Below are 15,602 nucleotides of genomic sequence, written 5' to 3'. Positions count from 1 at the left end.
TCTGAGTATGTATATGTATGTATACATTGAAATGTATAGGTAGGTATATTGCATGTGTGAGCGTTTATGTATATACATGTGTATGTGGGTGGGTCGGGTCATTCTTTCGTCTGTTTCCTTGCACTGCCTCACTAACGTGGGAGACAGCGACAAAGTATAATAAACAAATAAATAAATGTGGTTACATCTATGGACTGTGAAAATCAATTCATTGATGCTTGCATCTGTATATCTGTGATAATGAAACCATGACATCAAGGAAAAAAAGATTTAATTTCTGTTGTCAGTGTCCAGTACATCTTTTGAAATTCTGATTGTATGTCTTAACTTTGGGAGAACAGTGTTTTTCATGCTATCCAGATCTACCTGATGACAGATAAAAGAACTGCTTATGGTATGAGGAAATCAACCTAAAACCGCCATAGACATGTATCTACTTGTGAGCTGGCATAACTAGTGACACTTAAATCACACATCTATTACATATTCAGTCTGATCAAGCACAGTCATAATGTACATATCTAACAATTCTAGTGGCTACATGATATAATAAACTAAGAAAAATTAAAGGTCAAAATTTCCTCACTCAGGCTTCTCACATTCCAATGATATTCAATTTAACCATATGTCCGAATAGTGTTTGTTTTCATAACCCAAATGATTGTCTTTCCTTTTCAATTCACCAACATGGCACACTGAAAAGCATGCCCAAATCCTGGCCATCATGGATGAAAGGTAAAATAATAGGTGTGAAATAAAAAGCATGCAGGAAGAGTAAATTTGAGCATATCAGATGTCTGCTGACCTAACTTTTGGATCTGGTACAGTTAAAAAAACAGGGAAAGATGTAAGACAAGAGGAGAATTCCTCAGCTTCACTGTACAAGGAAAGAAATGGGCAACAGCTTTTAATAATTGTGTGCCTGGTCTTTCCATGGGACGTAGCATCTAGATGCCTAACAGACTCAGTTATAGGTCAAATGAGCTGGGAAACATGCAAGGAGACCAAATCAATATGTGAAGCAAAGGGAGAGGAGATCAACATCATAACAGATGGAAAGGGATGGTTGAAGAAAAGTGATGGCATAAAAGGCAATGAAGGATAAGAAGTGGCACTGGAGTTCACCAATTATGGAGACTTTAGCTGTGGCCACCTCTCTAAGAGAGTTCTTGAAGGGAAAAGGCATCAGAGACAAAATAGATAAATATATCTAGCTTTCTCCAAACCTCTTTTTCCTTCACTAACTTTCTAAAATCTTCATTCCATGCTGATCATTTCATACCACACTCAATACATGATGTGCTGGAAACTTCTCTGCCACCCTCATGTAAAGCAGTCTTAAACTATCCACATCACCTCTCTTCCAGAACACTTTTGGATTCTCTCAGCTTTTCTTCTAAATCACCCAGGAAAAATTGCCTCACCCTTTCATTGCCACTTTTATCCTTCTTATGTTCTTGTTCCTGTATCTAGTTCTATAACATATGCAGCAAAGTACAAACTTATTAGTACCATATAACCTGACAAACCCCTTCAACCATCTCCTTCACTGCACACCATGCAACCTGCTTTTTTTCATTTATTCTTACTAACACAACTCATATCCTTTCCTACCCAGGGTCTGTGCAATGTGTATCTATGAATAAGTTTGTTTAGAGTATGTATTTGCAACAATCTTCCTTGCTGATGCACACACTGCATTTTCAATCACAATTGGGAATCCACACCCACCTATGACTAACTCCTCCACTGTCCCAAACCCAACCATTCAAAAGTAACCCATAATATAGTTTCTCCAAAAGGACTTACATCTAATGCTCTTTCATTTTCCCTCTTGAAGGCATCCTTAACCTCCTCTACAATGTAATAACAGAATTCCTTTCAATACTACATCTACTACTTCCAGATTTCTGGTTTTGGTGTGTGTACATTAACTGTTGTTCAAGATGGAAAAGTGGCATCCTGAAAGTAACAATACAACCAGTGCTGTTTAAAAAGAAATGAGAAATAAACTAACACCTAAAGATAAACAGTTCATTTTGTAAAGGACCACATATGTAATCATATATATATGAAATGCACATAATAATGAATCATTGGAAATATGTCTGTTATCTCTCTTTAGCTGTCAACATAATTAATGCCTATGCAATTCTAGTCTTTACACTTATATACATCATTTTCTAAATCTTTTCTTCTTATCCTTATTTATGCGATTTCTGACACCCAAACTCTCTTCAGTATCATCCTCAAAATGATCCCTTTTCTTGCCCCTTTTTCCAGTCTTCTCTTCTATCCGTGCCATCTCCTGTAGAAATTCAAAATGTATTTTTGTAGCTGATGTATTACAAATGCTCAATCTTCCTTAATACCAAATTATATCAAAAATATTACCAATAAATAATTACTGTCTATGAATCCATATTGTCATGGTAGAAGTGTAAATTTCAATCGAAAACTTTCCTGAGCCTTGATAGGTTATACTAGTAATGCTGCATCTCATCCTGAAATCCTTTTAGGCAAAAACAATACACAATAAATCAACATCAAAGACCTTAAATCTATCCACAATGATAATCACTGGTAGTGGTACCACTGAACCCTGACTGCATGTAGTTGCATCGTGACCGTAAGTCACCTTCAGAAAGAACATATCATCATCAATGGATGACAAGTAGCACAGTCACTTTGGAGAATATCTCACTCCAAAGATGTTCATGATTTCCCTGTTGCTGATTAAAGTGAAGCCCTAAAGTCAATGATAAGCCATTCACAGACACAACAAAAGATTTCCCCTCTGACCTGAATCCAACATTTGATGCCAAAACCTTTCCTTGTGGTTCTTCAACCTATACGGAGGCAAAAGTACACCTTTTTCCCCAAAAGCAACTAAATGAATAAGATGGGTGGAAAAGCAGTGTGTACTCTCATCTCACTCTTACCTTGGCTGAGATAAAAGTTTCCAATAGAAAAATATTTCCTGAGCCTGATTATATCCTGAACACCAGCAAAAATATAATGCAATGAACTCTACGCATCATCTTAAAAAGCTCTAAATTCACATGTATACAAAAAGAGACTGTATAGCTGAATTCTTAAATGCAACCATTGAGCTGATAAACTTCAGCTATAATGTTCTTTCTGTAATTTCTTTATTTCTGCTGCTAAAACGAGTGCACTGAAGACTGGGAGGATGATGACACACCTACCTCCACACTCAACTCAGTTAATGTTTGGCTTACATCCTGGTTAAAATCCTAACCTAGAGAGAAATCCACTTCATTAGACGTATGACTTTAAAGTTGCTGCTTCACAGGAGCCAGCTGATTCACCAGAAGATTGGATACCAGTCTCTGTAGACTTATCAATATTTAAATCATGTCAGCTCACTGCAGCAAACATACAGAGTACACTTACATCCATTTTTAGGCTAAGTTCTACACAAACTTGAATCAGGAAGGATTCTTATACTTTCAAAGCTTGTATTAGACTGCCCTTCTCCTGAAGAGGCAACAGTGCTGAATATGACTATTCTAGTCTAATTCCTATAAGGCAAAGTGATCTGAAACTGTAATTGGGTAAACATGGTGTCCTAGCTTCGTCTCTTCGATGTATATCAACTGACTTATATTTCTCTCTTGTGTCTCCCCTGATGATGTGATTATTACACGAAAGTGCACTTGGGAAATTTTTGTGTTTCATTTTCCCAGTGGACTCATGGGAACATATACATATATACCCATGTACATATCAATACTTGTATGGCTTCGTCCATTCCTGGCACCACCCAACCCCACAGGAAACAGCATCACCACCCGTGTCATCGAGGAAACACAGAGGAAAACAGACAAAAAAGGCCACATTGATTCACACTCAGTCTCTAGGTGTCATGTGTAATGCACCGAAACCACAGCTCCCTAACCACATCCAGGCCCCACACATTTCCACGGTTTATCCCCAGACATTTCACATCCTTATAAATTTACTCTATTCCTTGCACGCCTCTTGCCCTCCTGCATGTTTAGGCCATGATCACTCAAAATCTTTTTCACTCCATCCTTCCGCCTCCTATGTGGTCTCCTGCTTTTCCTTGTTCCCTCTACCTCCAACATAAATATCCTCTTCTCTTTGTCAACCTTCCTGGGGAAGAGCAGTGTGGCTTCAGAAGTGGTAGAGGATGTGGATCAGGTGTTTGCTTTGAAGAATGTGTGCGAGAAACACTTAGAAAAGCAGATGGATTGAATGTAGCATGGATCTGGAGAAGGTATATGATAAGGTTGATAGGGAAGCTTTGTGGAAGGGCTTAAGAGTATATATGGTGTAGGAAGTAAGTTGCTAGTAGCATTCAAAAGTTTTCACCAAGGATGTATGTGTATGAGTAGCAAGAGGGGAGAGTGACTGGTTCTCAGTGAATGTGGGTCTGCAGCTGGGGTGTGTGATGTCCCCATGGATAGGGTGGTTAGAGAGGTAAATGCAAGAGTTTTGGAGAGAGGGTCATGTATGCAGCCTGTTGGGGATGAAAGGGGCTGGGAAGTGAGTCAGATGATGTTCGTTGATGATACAGCTCTACTGGCTGATTCATGTGAAAAACCGCAGAAGTTGGTGACTGAGTTTGGAAAAGTGTGTGACAGGAGAAAGTTGAGAGTAAATAAGAATAAGTGCAAGGTTGAGGGACAGGTTAATTGGGATGTAAGTTCTTAACGCTATCTCACTAATGCGGGAGATGGCAAATAGTATGAAAGAAAAAGAAAGTTTGAATGGAGAAAAATTGGAGAAAGTGAGGTGTTTTAGATATCTGAGAGTGGACTTAGCAGTGCAGTGAATGTAACCATGGAAGTGAGTCACACGGAGGAGGACGGGGCAAAGGTTCTGGGACCAGTGAGGAATGTTTGGAAGGAGAGAACATTATCTTGGAGAGCAAAAATGGGTATGTTTGAAAGAATAGTAGTTCCAACAATGTTATATGGTTGTAAGGCATGGGCTATAGATAGGGTTGTACAGAGGATGGTGGATGTGTTGGAAATGAAATGTTTGAGGACAATATGTTGTGTGCGGTGGTTTGATCGAATAAATAATGAAAGGGTAAGAGAGATGTGTGGAAATAAAGAGAGTGTGGTTGAGAAAGCAGAAGAAGGTGTGTTGAAATGGTTTGGACATATGGAATGAATGAGTGAGGAAAGATTTACAAAGAGGATATATGTGTCAGAGGTGGAGGGAACAAGAAGTGGGAGACCAAATTGGAGGTGGAAGGATGGAGTGAAAAAGATTTAGCACGACTGGGGCCTGAACACACAGGAGGGTGAGAGTAATGCAAGGAATAGTGAATTGGAACGATGTGGTATACCAGGGTTGACGTGCTGTCAATGGACTGAACGAGGGCATGTGAAACATCTGGGGTAAACTATGGAAAGGTCTGTGGGGCCTAGCTGTGGATAGGGAGCTGTGGCTTTGGTGCATTACACATGACAGCAAGAGACTGAGTGTGAACGAATGTGGCCTTCTTTGTCTGTTTTCCTGGCGCTACCTCGCTGAAGCAGGGGGTAGCAACGCTGTTTCCTGTGGGGCAGGGTAGCACCAGAAATGGATGAAGGCAAGCAAGTATGAAGATGTACATGTGTATACATATATATGTATATGTCTGTGAATGGGGGCAGACAGTGTGAATTGTGTGCATGGGTATATATGTATGTGTCTGTGTATGTATATATATGTGTACATTGAGATGTATAGGTATGTATATTTGCGTGTGTGGACGTGTGTGTGTGTATACACTGTGTATGGGGGTGGGTTGGGCCATTTCTTTCGTCTGTTTCCTTGCGCTACCTCGCAAACGCGGGAGACAGCGACAAAGCAAAATAAATAAAAATAAATAATATGTATGCATATGTAAATGTATATGTCTATGTTGATATGTATATGTACGTATATGTGCATGTTATCCCTGGGGATAGGGGAGAAAGAATACTTCCCACGTATTCCCTGCGTGTCGTAGAAGGCGACTAAAAGGGGAGGGAGCGGGGGGCTGGAAATCCTCCTCTCTCGTCTTTTTTTTTTTTTTTTTTAATTTTCCAAAAGAAGGAACAGAGAATTGGGCCAGGTGAGGGTATTCCCTCAAGGCCCAGTCCTCTGTTCTTAATGCTACTTCGCTAATGCGGGAAATGGCTAATAGTTTGAAAGAAAGAAAAAAGAAAAATATGTGCATGTATGGGCGTTAACATATATATATGTGTATATGAGTGGATGGACCATTTTTCGTCTGTTTCCTGGCGCTACCTTGCTGATGTGGGAAACAGCGATCAAATATAATAAATAAATATATTTTTCATACATATTTGCCATTTCCCTGAGGGTGGATGAACAGCTGGGTTGACTGTGGACCAACTGCCACAACAACAATTTGAACTTGGGCAGACTGTGAATACACCATGGTCAAGAATGCTAACCGCTACACTATGGTGGTGGATATAGCTATGGCTCATATAGAATGTACAGATGAGCTCGGACTTATGATGGTTCGACTTACAATTTTCCAACTTTACCATGGTGAGATATTCAACAATTTATTATAAAATAAGCTGTATGTCGATGATTTTGCCCAACTGTAAGCTAATGTAAGTGTTCTGAAAACACTTAAGGTAGGTTAGGCTATAATGTTCAGGAGGTAAGATGCACAGTATCAAATGTATTTTCAACTTACGGTGGGTTTATTAGAATGTAACCCCAGTGTAAGGCAAGGAGCATCTGTAGTAGAAAGGAACATCATATAAATACCCGTTTTTGCTAAATTTCAAAACACACGTTGTCAGGTCTCCACTTTTTATTTAACTTTTGGTCTTATATAAGCTAATCATCCAATCTCCCTATGCATCACAGTGACCAAAGGATGACGTAGCAATTTCAAATTTACTTACCAATTTGGCACATCTCTCTGCTTCTACTATTCTCTCCTCAAGTATCATAGCTTCCTCCTTTACTGTAGGATAAACATCTAGCTTGGTGTTCAAAAGCTGTTCGATTCTCTGATAAACTTCCACTTCATACTGAGAAAAAATTCTTTGATTACAAAGGATTCATGACAATCAATCCATTGAAATATCTAATTCACTAGCTCCTGCATATAATCAATAAAGTAATACAAAAATCTTACCTAACCAACTAAATTAAATAACAAAAGGTGCTATGTGCATTCCAACAAAATGAGTATTGTTATCATATGCTTTATCAGCAATGCAAGTGTTTAATTATTCTAGCAGAGAAATTCATTGCAACATCTGGGTCCTCCATATGAGTACTTAACAAAAATCAACAGCATTTTCTTATTCACTGCATACCAATATTATTCCATTCCATTTAATCATATCATACCCAAAAAAAATATACTGAAGAACTTAATTCATAATGGCATGCAATGCATTTCCTTGTATACATCACGTACAAACCTAGTCTATCTGATTCACACACATCTCTTCCTGTTGCCACATGTACTAGTCCCCAAAGAATTCAATGTTATATCAATGGCTTACAGAGTCAAAGAGCGAAGAGCAATGCTGAATACATTTACTGAAAACTTACATTTCCTGCTCTAACTACCATATAAGTAAGACACACCCACAACAGCATGCACCACGAAAGCAAAATATGTGAAAAGACAGGACACCTCAACAAATATATATATATATAAGGGCAACAACAAATGTGTGGAAGTGTAGAAAGATAATTTTCAAAAATGTTCACCATTTTCCACATTATCAAGGTTCTGCTAGGAGCAGAAGAAATCGCTTCATTCACACACATCCACTCTCGAGCTGCCATGCACCAAAACCTGAACCCCTACTACCTGGAGATTGAGGAGAGACAATACTTCCTATGTATTCCCTCCATACTGTGGCAGGTGACTAAAAGGGGCTGGAAACCCTCCCTTGTATTTCATAAGAAAGAAGTAGCGGGAGGAAATAAAGGCAAAGAACCAGAATAACAGCACTGACTGAGTTTGTTCAAATTTCAGACTACAAAGCAGACCATCCATCAATATACTAGAGCATGAGTTGAGCCTAAGAATAATATTATCTATGGATAATTTTCTTCTGTGAGCAACCAAAACCAATTGGTCTATTATTCTATCTATAACTCCGATGGCTGTTACCTCCAGGAACTCCCTCAAAGGAGAGCCCACAGCAAGAGTCCCATTTACTGGGGAACTCCAGTACCACTTCTTGGACTTTTGTGCCTCACCCTTAATAGGCCACTTCAGGTGCAATGTTTTGAGGCTCTTAATTAATGTTCCTACCAACTACTTCTATGTAACATGTCTACCTAACGCTCCTGCCCAATGTTCCAACCTACTACTTAAGCCTAATATTCCTAACACTTACTCCTGTCTTCTGTTTATACCTACTGCTCCTGTCTACTGTTACTAACTATGGATTCTATCTAATGCTCCAAACATTCTGCTAAAAGGCAGGAATAGTGCATAAGTCTCTGCAGGAAAATTTAGAAAAACATAGACTAAGTTGTGTGAGTAAAGCGTCATGTGAAACAAGGAGATATTGTATTTTTGGATAAAATGCCAGCAGTCCCAGTGTAGGTGAGGCAGAAAGAGATGACAGCTACATGGGTCAGAGGAGTGCAACTTGACAACCACTAACATGTTGGCTTACTATGCAATCATCACCAACACTCCCGATACCAAGGTGGGTAGTGCCAGTAATATAACTCTGGTCAGTGGCTGCCTACAAACTACTACTAACTCAATTAACCTACTACCTAGAAAATATCCTAATCTACCTAATCAAAATAATTTTCTGTTACATATTATATACTATTTAAATACATACCTGGGAAACAAAGGTAATTGCATTACCAGATTTCCCAGCACGAGCAGTTCTACCAACCCGATGAATGTAATCTTTGCTGTGCATTGGAACATCAAAGTTAATCACGAAGTCCACACAAGGAATGTCAAGACCTCTGTGGAAAAGAAGCCAAATTAGACTGATTCATTCTAATATTACCAGCATTCTCAGAACATATCACTCAGGACTGGGGACTCAACAAGGGTTATTTAAGAATGATTAATGAGTATGAGTATCAACCCTAACTCCTTTCCCATCTGTATGGGGTAGACCGCATATAGATATTTGCTCAGAACAGTAAACATGGGTTACATGAATGCTTGGGTGAGTGAAAATGACTAGTGTTAAAAGGTTACTGTAAATGTACATCACAGGTAACACAAATAAATACTTTCATCATACAAATGTCCATATTTACAGAGAAGGCACACAATAATAAGATAAAAATCATACTGTATGATGTGAAATCTAGGAAGGGGATAAGTGATGGCTGATTAGATTATATGAAAATAAAGTAGGTTAGCCTCTTAATTTAGGTGGCATAAGACTAGAAATGTGAAAACAACAAGAGGTATGATAAAATAATGAAACTATAAAACTTAATATCCATGACTGTTAAAGGAAATCTGGGAGTGATAAAACTTTACAAAATAATGATGTGTAGAAGAGGCATTTAAAAAGAGCAGTAGCAAAGGCCACTATACAAGTGTGTGACACTGCAAGAAAAGGCAGAAGGGGAAGAATAACATGGCTGAATGACAATAGGTATAAGGAAGATAACTGGGGATAGGGGATTAAGAATACTTCCCACGTATTCCCTGCGTGTCGTAGAAGGCGACTAAAAGGGGAGGGAGCGGGGGGCTGGAAATCCTCCCCTCTCGGGTTTTTTTTTTTTTTTTTTTCCCCCAAAGGAAGGAGCGGAGAATTGGGCCGGGTGAGGGTGTTCCCTCAGAGGCCCAGTCCTCTGTTCTTGATGCTACCTCGCTAGCGCGGGAAATGGCGAATAGTTTAAAAGAAAAGAAAAAGAACTTTAGAGAAGATAATTTGGAGGTAAAGCTGAATCTTCAGAATATAGTGATGAACTGAAAGAAAATATTGGATAAAAGGCCTTGAGTGCATATGTTTAAAAAGGAATGAAAATGAACAAATGGAAAGTAGATGAGGGTCCTTCAAAAATATGAATAAAAATCTATGGGAGACAAACAAACTATTATAAAATAAACTGGAGTAAAAAGGAGGTAAAAGTTAGATTGTACTGAATAAAAAAAAAGTCTGAGAAACTGCCAATGAAAGAGGCTTAATTCTAAAAACATGAAAAGTGCTTTACAATATATGAAAGAATACAAAGAAGACATAGGTCACTAAATAAGAACTGAGAGAAGCAGGAAAGTACCTAATAACAGAAAAACTGGGGGGAGAGATGGGGTAATGTGACAGATGTTGAAGAATGGTAGTGAAACTAAAGGTAAAAGGAACAGGAAAGTGTTTGCTGCCTTTTTCTTCATCATAAAAGATCCTTCTAGATGTACCATGGTTTTCCAAAAGAAAATATATGTACCCAAATATTCTTACCTAGATGCTACATCTGTTGCTAGAAGAATAGACCTTTCTTTAGCTTTGAACTTATGTAATGCTCCCAAGCGTTTGTTCTGAGACATTTTACCATAGAGAGGGATTGCTGTAAATCCAAGGTTTCGCAACATCAGCGCAGTTTTAAGAGTTGACAGCTTTGTAGCGCAGAAGATTATGACTGACTTGTTTCCAATCTCATTCAAGATGTAGGCCAGGTAGATGTGCTGCAAATTTATCACCCATTAATACTCTGCAGGTGAGTAATAGTAAAACTAAAGCAATCATAAGTACACTGATGGCTCATGAGCTAGAAAAAAATGTTTTATCAAAGACTTGCTTCTGTACTTATATAAAAGAAGAGCAGATATAAGCCTTTTAAGCCTATCTGCAATGGCAAATCTACTTGGCTTTTTCCTCAGATTTGCCATATTAATGTCTGTTCCAAAATTTCAAATTTTGTGGGAAACATGGGAGGACAATTTGTATATCTCATGGTTTCTCGAGGTCTTGCAATTCAAAAACTGATTTTCTGTTTTTCAGGATAAGGAATTAGTCATATGTATGTAATGACTTGGCAAACCAGTTAATGAGAGTAAAAGAGGTCACTGATGTGCTAAATAATCATACATCCCTTCAACCTTCTTCATGTGGGTCAATGGTAACTATTCAAACCAAGATCACTGAAAAATCTAATAAAAAATATGTCCAACATCCTAAGTTTCCCAATATCAAAAGTAAAGCAAAATATACATGGTATCAGTCTACCTATCTACCTGTATCTCTGAGACCCATTCCTTTTGGGAATCACCTCAAAAACCCTAATAAACCAACTAATTACAATATTATCTGCAAAACTTATTTTCTTTAACAGATCTTCATATTCCAATCAGTTAGACAAGAATGCACAGCTACACTGCCATATACAATTCTGGAACAGGGAAAAAGATGTGCACAACTGGACTAAAACTGAATGCAGTATTGGTTCAGTAGAAACTGTTTGGGAGGCAAATGGCCTGAAAATAATATACAAATGATCCACTACCATGTGCTCCTCTGTTCAGGTGACAACTTGTCAGACAAGTATACATATTCCAATAAAAATACTATATTACTTCATTATGGGGCAAAAATGAAAAGTAACAAACAGTGTGAGTGACATTAATTCATGGACCTATTAATCTCCTAGTATCCTAAAGTTCTTGGTATGAGCACATAAGACCATCATTTTTATCATAGTGAATAGTACCTTTTACTGGAAGGTAATTCAAGTAAAATATTCTTGGATAACTTGAAACATGAGACCAAAAAACATGTTAACATAATATCATACAATGCAATGCAATTTTATGCTATACTCTCTTAGAATCCCACTCATCATCACTATCACATCCCGATGAAGTTGTTAAGAGTATTTTATCATGAAATGCTTCAACATCCATGCATGAACCCAGCTTCTAAGAATAATGTTGCCAGAAAATCTGTAAACTTCTTGAAAACTTATGAAGGCCTCCATTTCAAAGCATGGACATAATCTTTCAAGTAATTCATAACGAAACAAGATGTCTTGATTTAGTATGATGCCTCCAATAAACCAGCTAACTACAGCATAACCTGCAATATCTTAAGAAATCATTAAGTGCCAATCTTAAATTTAAGCACTACAATTCTGAAAATAACGTGAATTTATTTAAAAAAGCAAAACTGAAATCCATTTTTCAAAATCTCAAAACATTCTTACATCATAAAGTTTACGAAAAGTTTAGAACTATTATCTCTTCATTTTGTTCATGCTATGATACACTATCTACAAATTAGTAAAAGACTTGAAAATATGGATTTCATGGATTCTAATAAATTCTCCATATCTGAAGCAAATAAACAATTTGACTTATTCATTTCACAACAGCAAACATACAAACCTATTTGATTATGGAGAAGAGTATTCAACTCAAATTCTACTGCTATGTTTTGGGAAACTGCAAAAAAAAGCAAGATCAAGCAAAAGTTCCAATCTACTGCACAGTACTTCTTCATACAATTACTTTTGATCGTCCACAACTTACTTTATGCTTGCATGGAATGAAGAGCATGTATTGCTGTAACTTGCTCACTGTCTGGTACTTGGATGACACCTCTACTTTAACAGGATCTTTCAAATGTGCTCGCTGCAGTTTGTTCACCTGATGAAGAAGATTTTGGTTAAGCAACAATGAAAGAAAATTATTCATTCATGAATACAAATTAATTCAAATCATTTTCCTACAGGATATATGTCAATTAACTGACTTGTCCCAGGCTGGCTAAAGCTGGTATACATGTGCTAAAAAAAAAAAAAGATCACCATATTGCTTCTATCACCTTAATAAGGTAGTGTTGAGAACAAACAATGCCCTTATTTAAACACAACTATTTTCTATGCCATGTAAAATGCACTAAAACCACAGCCAAGGCCTGAAGATTAATACATGGTTTACCTTGGCAACTTTATACGTCCTGACACTAAACAGCAACATTTGGTTATCATTCTTATTCACACTTTCTTATAACTTATCTGTATCAGTGTACTCTGGCTACTTTCCTGCCACCTTTTATGCTTAAGGGAGTGATGGGTGGGGAAGTGCCTTCTGCCTTACTATCTTTTATCTATTATATAAAAGATTAGAAACACAAAACATTATTTCTCTCCACCAGCATTTAACTTCATCATGAACCATTAGGTCTCCAGTTATCTATCCTTCCCAGATTCTTCTACTCCTCTGGCAAAACTTCCCTATGAAACCAACAGCTGGTGATCTCTCATAACACAAACAATAATATACATGGAATCTTCCCATGAATTATGAAACATTATCAAAACTATGTAACATCAGTTATTCACCTTACTGGTCATAGTAGCAGAGAAAAGCATTGTTCGTCTATCCCGCGGTAATACTTTCAATATCTTGTCAACCTCCTCCTCAAAATCCATGTTCAAGATTCGATCTGCCTCATCCATTACCTGTACAAGCAAAGGAATTTTGTTGGCAAGAAAGCAGAATAAGTAATTACCTTGTTCTGTGACACAGCAGTCCAAATGGTTACCAGTATAATGGTAATTCATATTCAATATTCATCAAAGTATATCAGAGACATGAATACACAACTGATACCATGATGTGCAGCTTGACAAACTTTTAAGATAGAAGGGGAACATGTTTTTTTTTTTTCTACATAGAAGATAGACTCTAAGACAATGGCAAAATATCCCAACTTACCAGGTACTTAAGTGCTTTGAGATTGAACCCCTTAGTTTTCTCAAGGTGATCTACAAGTCGTCCAGGTGTGGCCACGATTATATGAGGCCGCTTTCCCAGCTCCAATGCTTGCTGGGTTATATCCATCCCTCCTACAATAACTACACATGCTACACCCACTGCCTTGCCTGTTCATATAATGAAAAGATGTTCTGTAATTCAAGATGCCAATTCTGTTTGGAGAACAATGTCTACCCTAAAGCTGTTGAATGTCCACGCCCATGCATCACACTTCCAGCAAACTTTTTAGAAAAAAAATCACAAATTCTCTGCCCTCCCAAAACCAGTACAATACATTCCACGGCAACCAATCTCACATTTGCTCAGTAAACTATTCATATTTCTGTGTCCATCTAATGAAAGAAAAGGCAGAGCAAAGATCCTTTGGAAAAAGCATCCTCTCAAAACAGAAAAAAGTGTCCTGAGGATTAAAGTAAGTCCTTCTATTTTGAAATTAATATCTCCAAAGGTTACACAGAAGCAAATGATTCACCTAACATGCTCATTCCACCCATATCACAGACCTGCCCCTTACTCAAAGGCCCTTACATTTCTTTCTCTCACTATCCTGTCCCCATAATGATTGCACAGCCATGGTAACATCTTACATGCTTAATGCAAAACAACTCATCCTCCTCCTTAACTCCTTGCATACATGCCTTGCTCTTCTGTTAACAACTCCTCAGTGCATTTTGGAAAGGAATAGAATAAACGGAGAGTACAAAGTCTGTAAGTCTGAAATAATGGACATATAATTGCTGAGCTCCTAATAATCTACCAAGGTTTTAATAACTCACCTAAAGCCTCAAACTGCTCCTTAATCTGGAAAGCTAATTCTCTTGTTGGTGTAAGAACAAGACCAAACAGTCTCTGGGGTCGAGATATTAGGGCTTGTAGTAATGGAAGTCCGAAAGCCCCAGTTTTTCCAGATCCAGTTTCTGCCAGGCCTATGACATCTCTGTCTGTGTTTAAAAATCATGTTATGTAATTTTTCATCATATAATACTCTTATCATGGCTTCATCTTCCCTGCTCCCAATCTAAAATATGGTATTTCCCATATTGATATCAGGCAGAATCTTTCCCAAACTTCTCAGCAACCAATAAAAACTTCCACTTACTCAAAAGTTTTCAAGAATTTGATTTTACCAGTTACAATTACTGTACAAAAGTTCACTCAAAGTAAGTTTTATCTATCATCCCCTATCCATTTCCTACAATGATACTAGCACAATGACCAAAGTATATATTTACATATGCTAGTGCCATGAACTCAAAAGAGTATGTAAACATAGGTTATAGAATTCAGCATGTATGGGTTGGTTATCTCATGTGTGAACCAGCTACCTTCTGTTTACAATGCAAGAAATGAGATATATCACTAAAAATAAGTCATCTCTCAGATGAGATAATCCATAAACACACAAAAAAAGGAAAACTCTGAGCAATCCTATCATTCCATTGTACATTCAAATTATCCATATCATCAACTCTTTACCTATATATCTTCCTACTTACCTCCCATGCCTTGATCCCATTTAAAGGTAAATCTTAACCTTGAGCCAGCCATTTATGTCTTTCTTGTTTAACATAATCTATGTATTTTGAAAAAAAAATGTAGTTACCAGATCTTTTCTATATACATTCGCCATTTCCAGCACTAGCGAGGCAGCTTCGAGAACAGAGGACTGAGCCTTAGAAGGGAAAATCCTCACTTTGCCCCTACTCTATTCTATCTTTTGTAAAGGCACAAACTGGATGGGAGGATTTCCAATCCCCCATTCCCACCCCTTTTAATCGCCTTCTTTGACACGCAGGGAATATGCAAGAAGTATCCTTTCTCCCCTATCCCCAGGGATAAATAGCTGACAGATATTCCCTTAAAT

At 37.7% G+C, this 15,602-nt stretch overlaps 1 protein-coding gene across 1 annotated transcript in view; it reads right to left on the bottom strand.

Moving 5' to 3' along the window:
- Positions 1-254: 254 nt before the first annotated feature.
- The window catches only part of pths (probable ATP-dependent RNA helicase DDX47), a 17,152-nt gene continuing 1,804 nt past the window's right edge, over positions 255-15,602 (bottom strand). The window contains exons 3-10 of the mRNA XM_071657207.1: positions 14,515-14,679; positions 13,679-13,845; positions 13,303-13,422; positions 12,488-12,604; positions 10,425-10,648; positions 8,835-8,967; positions 6,912-7,040; positions 255-2,308 (exon numbers count right to left, since the gene is read on the bottom strand). Of these exons, the coding sequence (XP_071513308.1) occupies positions 2,177-2,308; positions 6,912-7,040; positions 8,835-8,967; positions 10,425-10,648; positions 12,488-12,604; positions 13,303-13,422; positions 13,679-13,845; positions 14,515-14,679 (1,187 nt within the window). The 3' untranslated portion in view covers positions 255-2,176. The remainder of the gene's footprint in view (positions 2,309-6,911; positions 7,041-8,834; positions 8,968-10,424; positions 10,649-12,487; positions 12,605-13,302; positions 13,423-13,678; positions 13,846-14,514; positions 14,680-15,602) is intronic.

The sequence above is a fragment of the Panulirus ornatus genome, chromosome 64 (assembly GCF_036320965.1).
Source record: "Panulirus ornatus isolate Po-2019 chromosome 64, ASM3632096v1, whole genome shotgun sequence".
Lineage (NCBI taxonomy): Eukaryota > Metazoa > Arthropoda > Malacostraca > Decapoda > Palinuridae > Panulirus > Panulirus ornatus.
The sequence above is the reverse complement of the archived record's forward strand: the minus strand, read 5'-3'. Positions and strand labels throughout refer to the sequence as shown.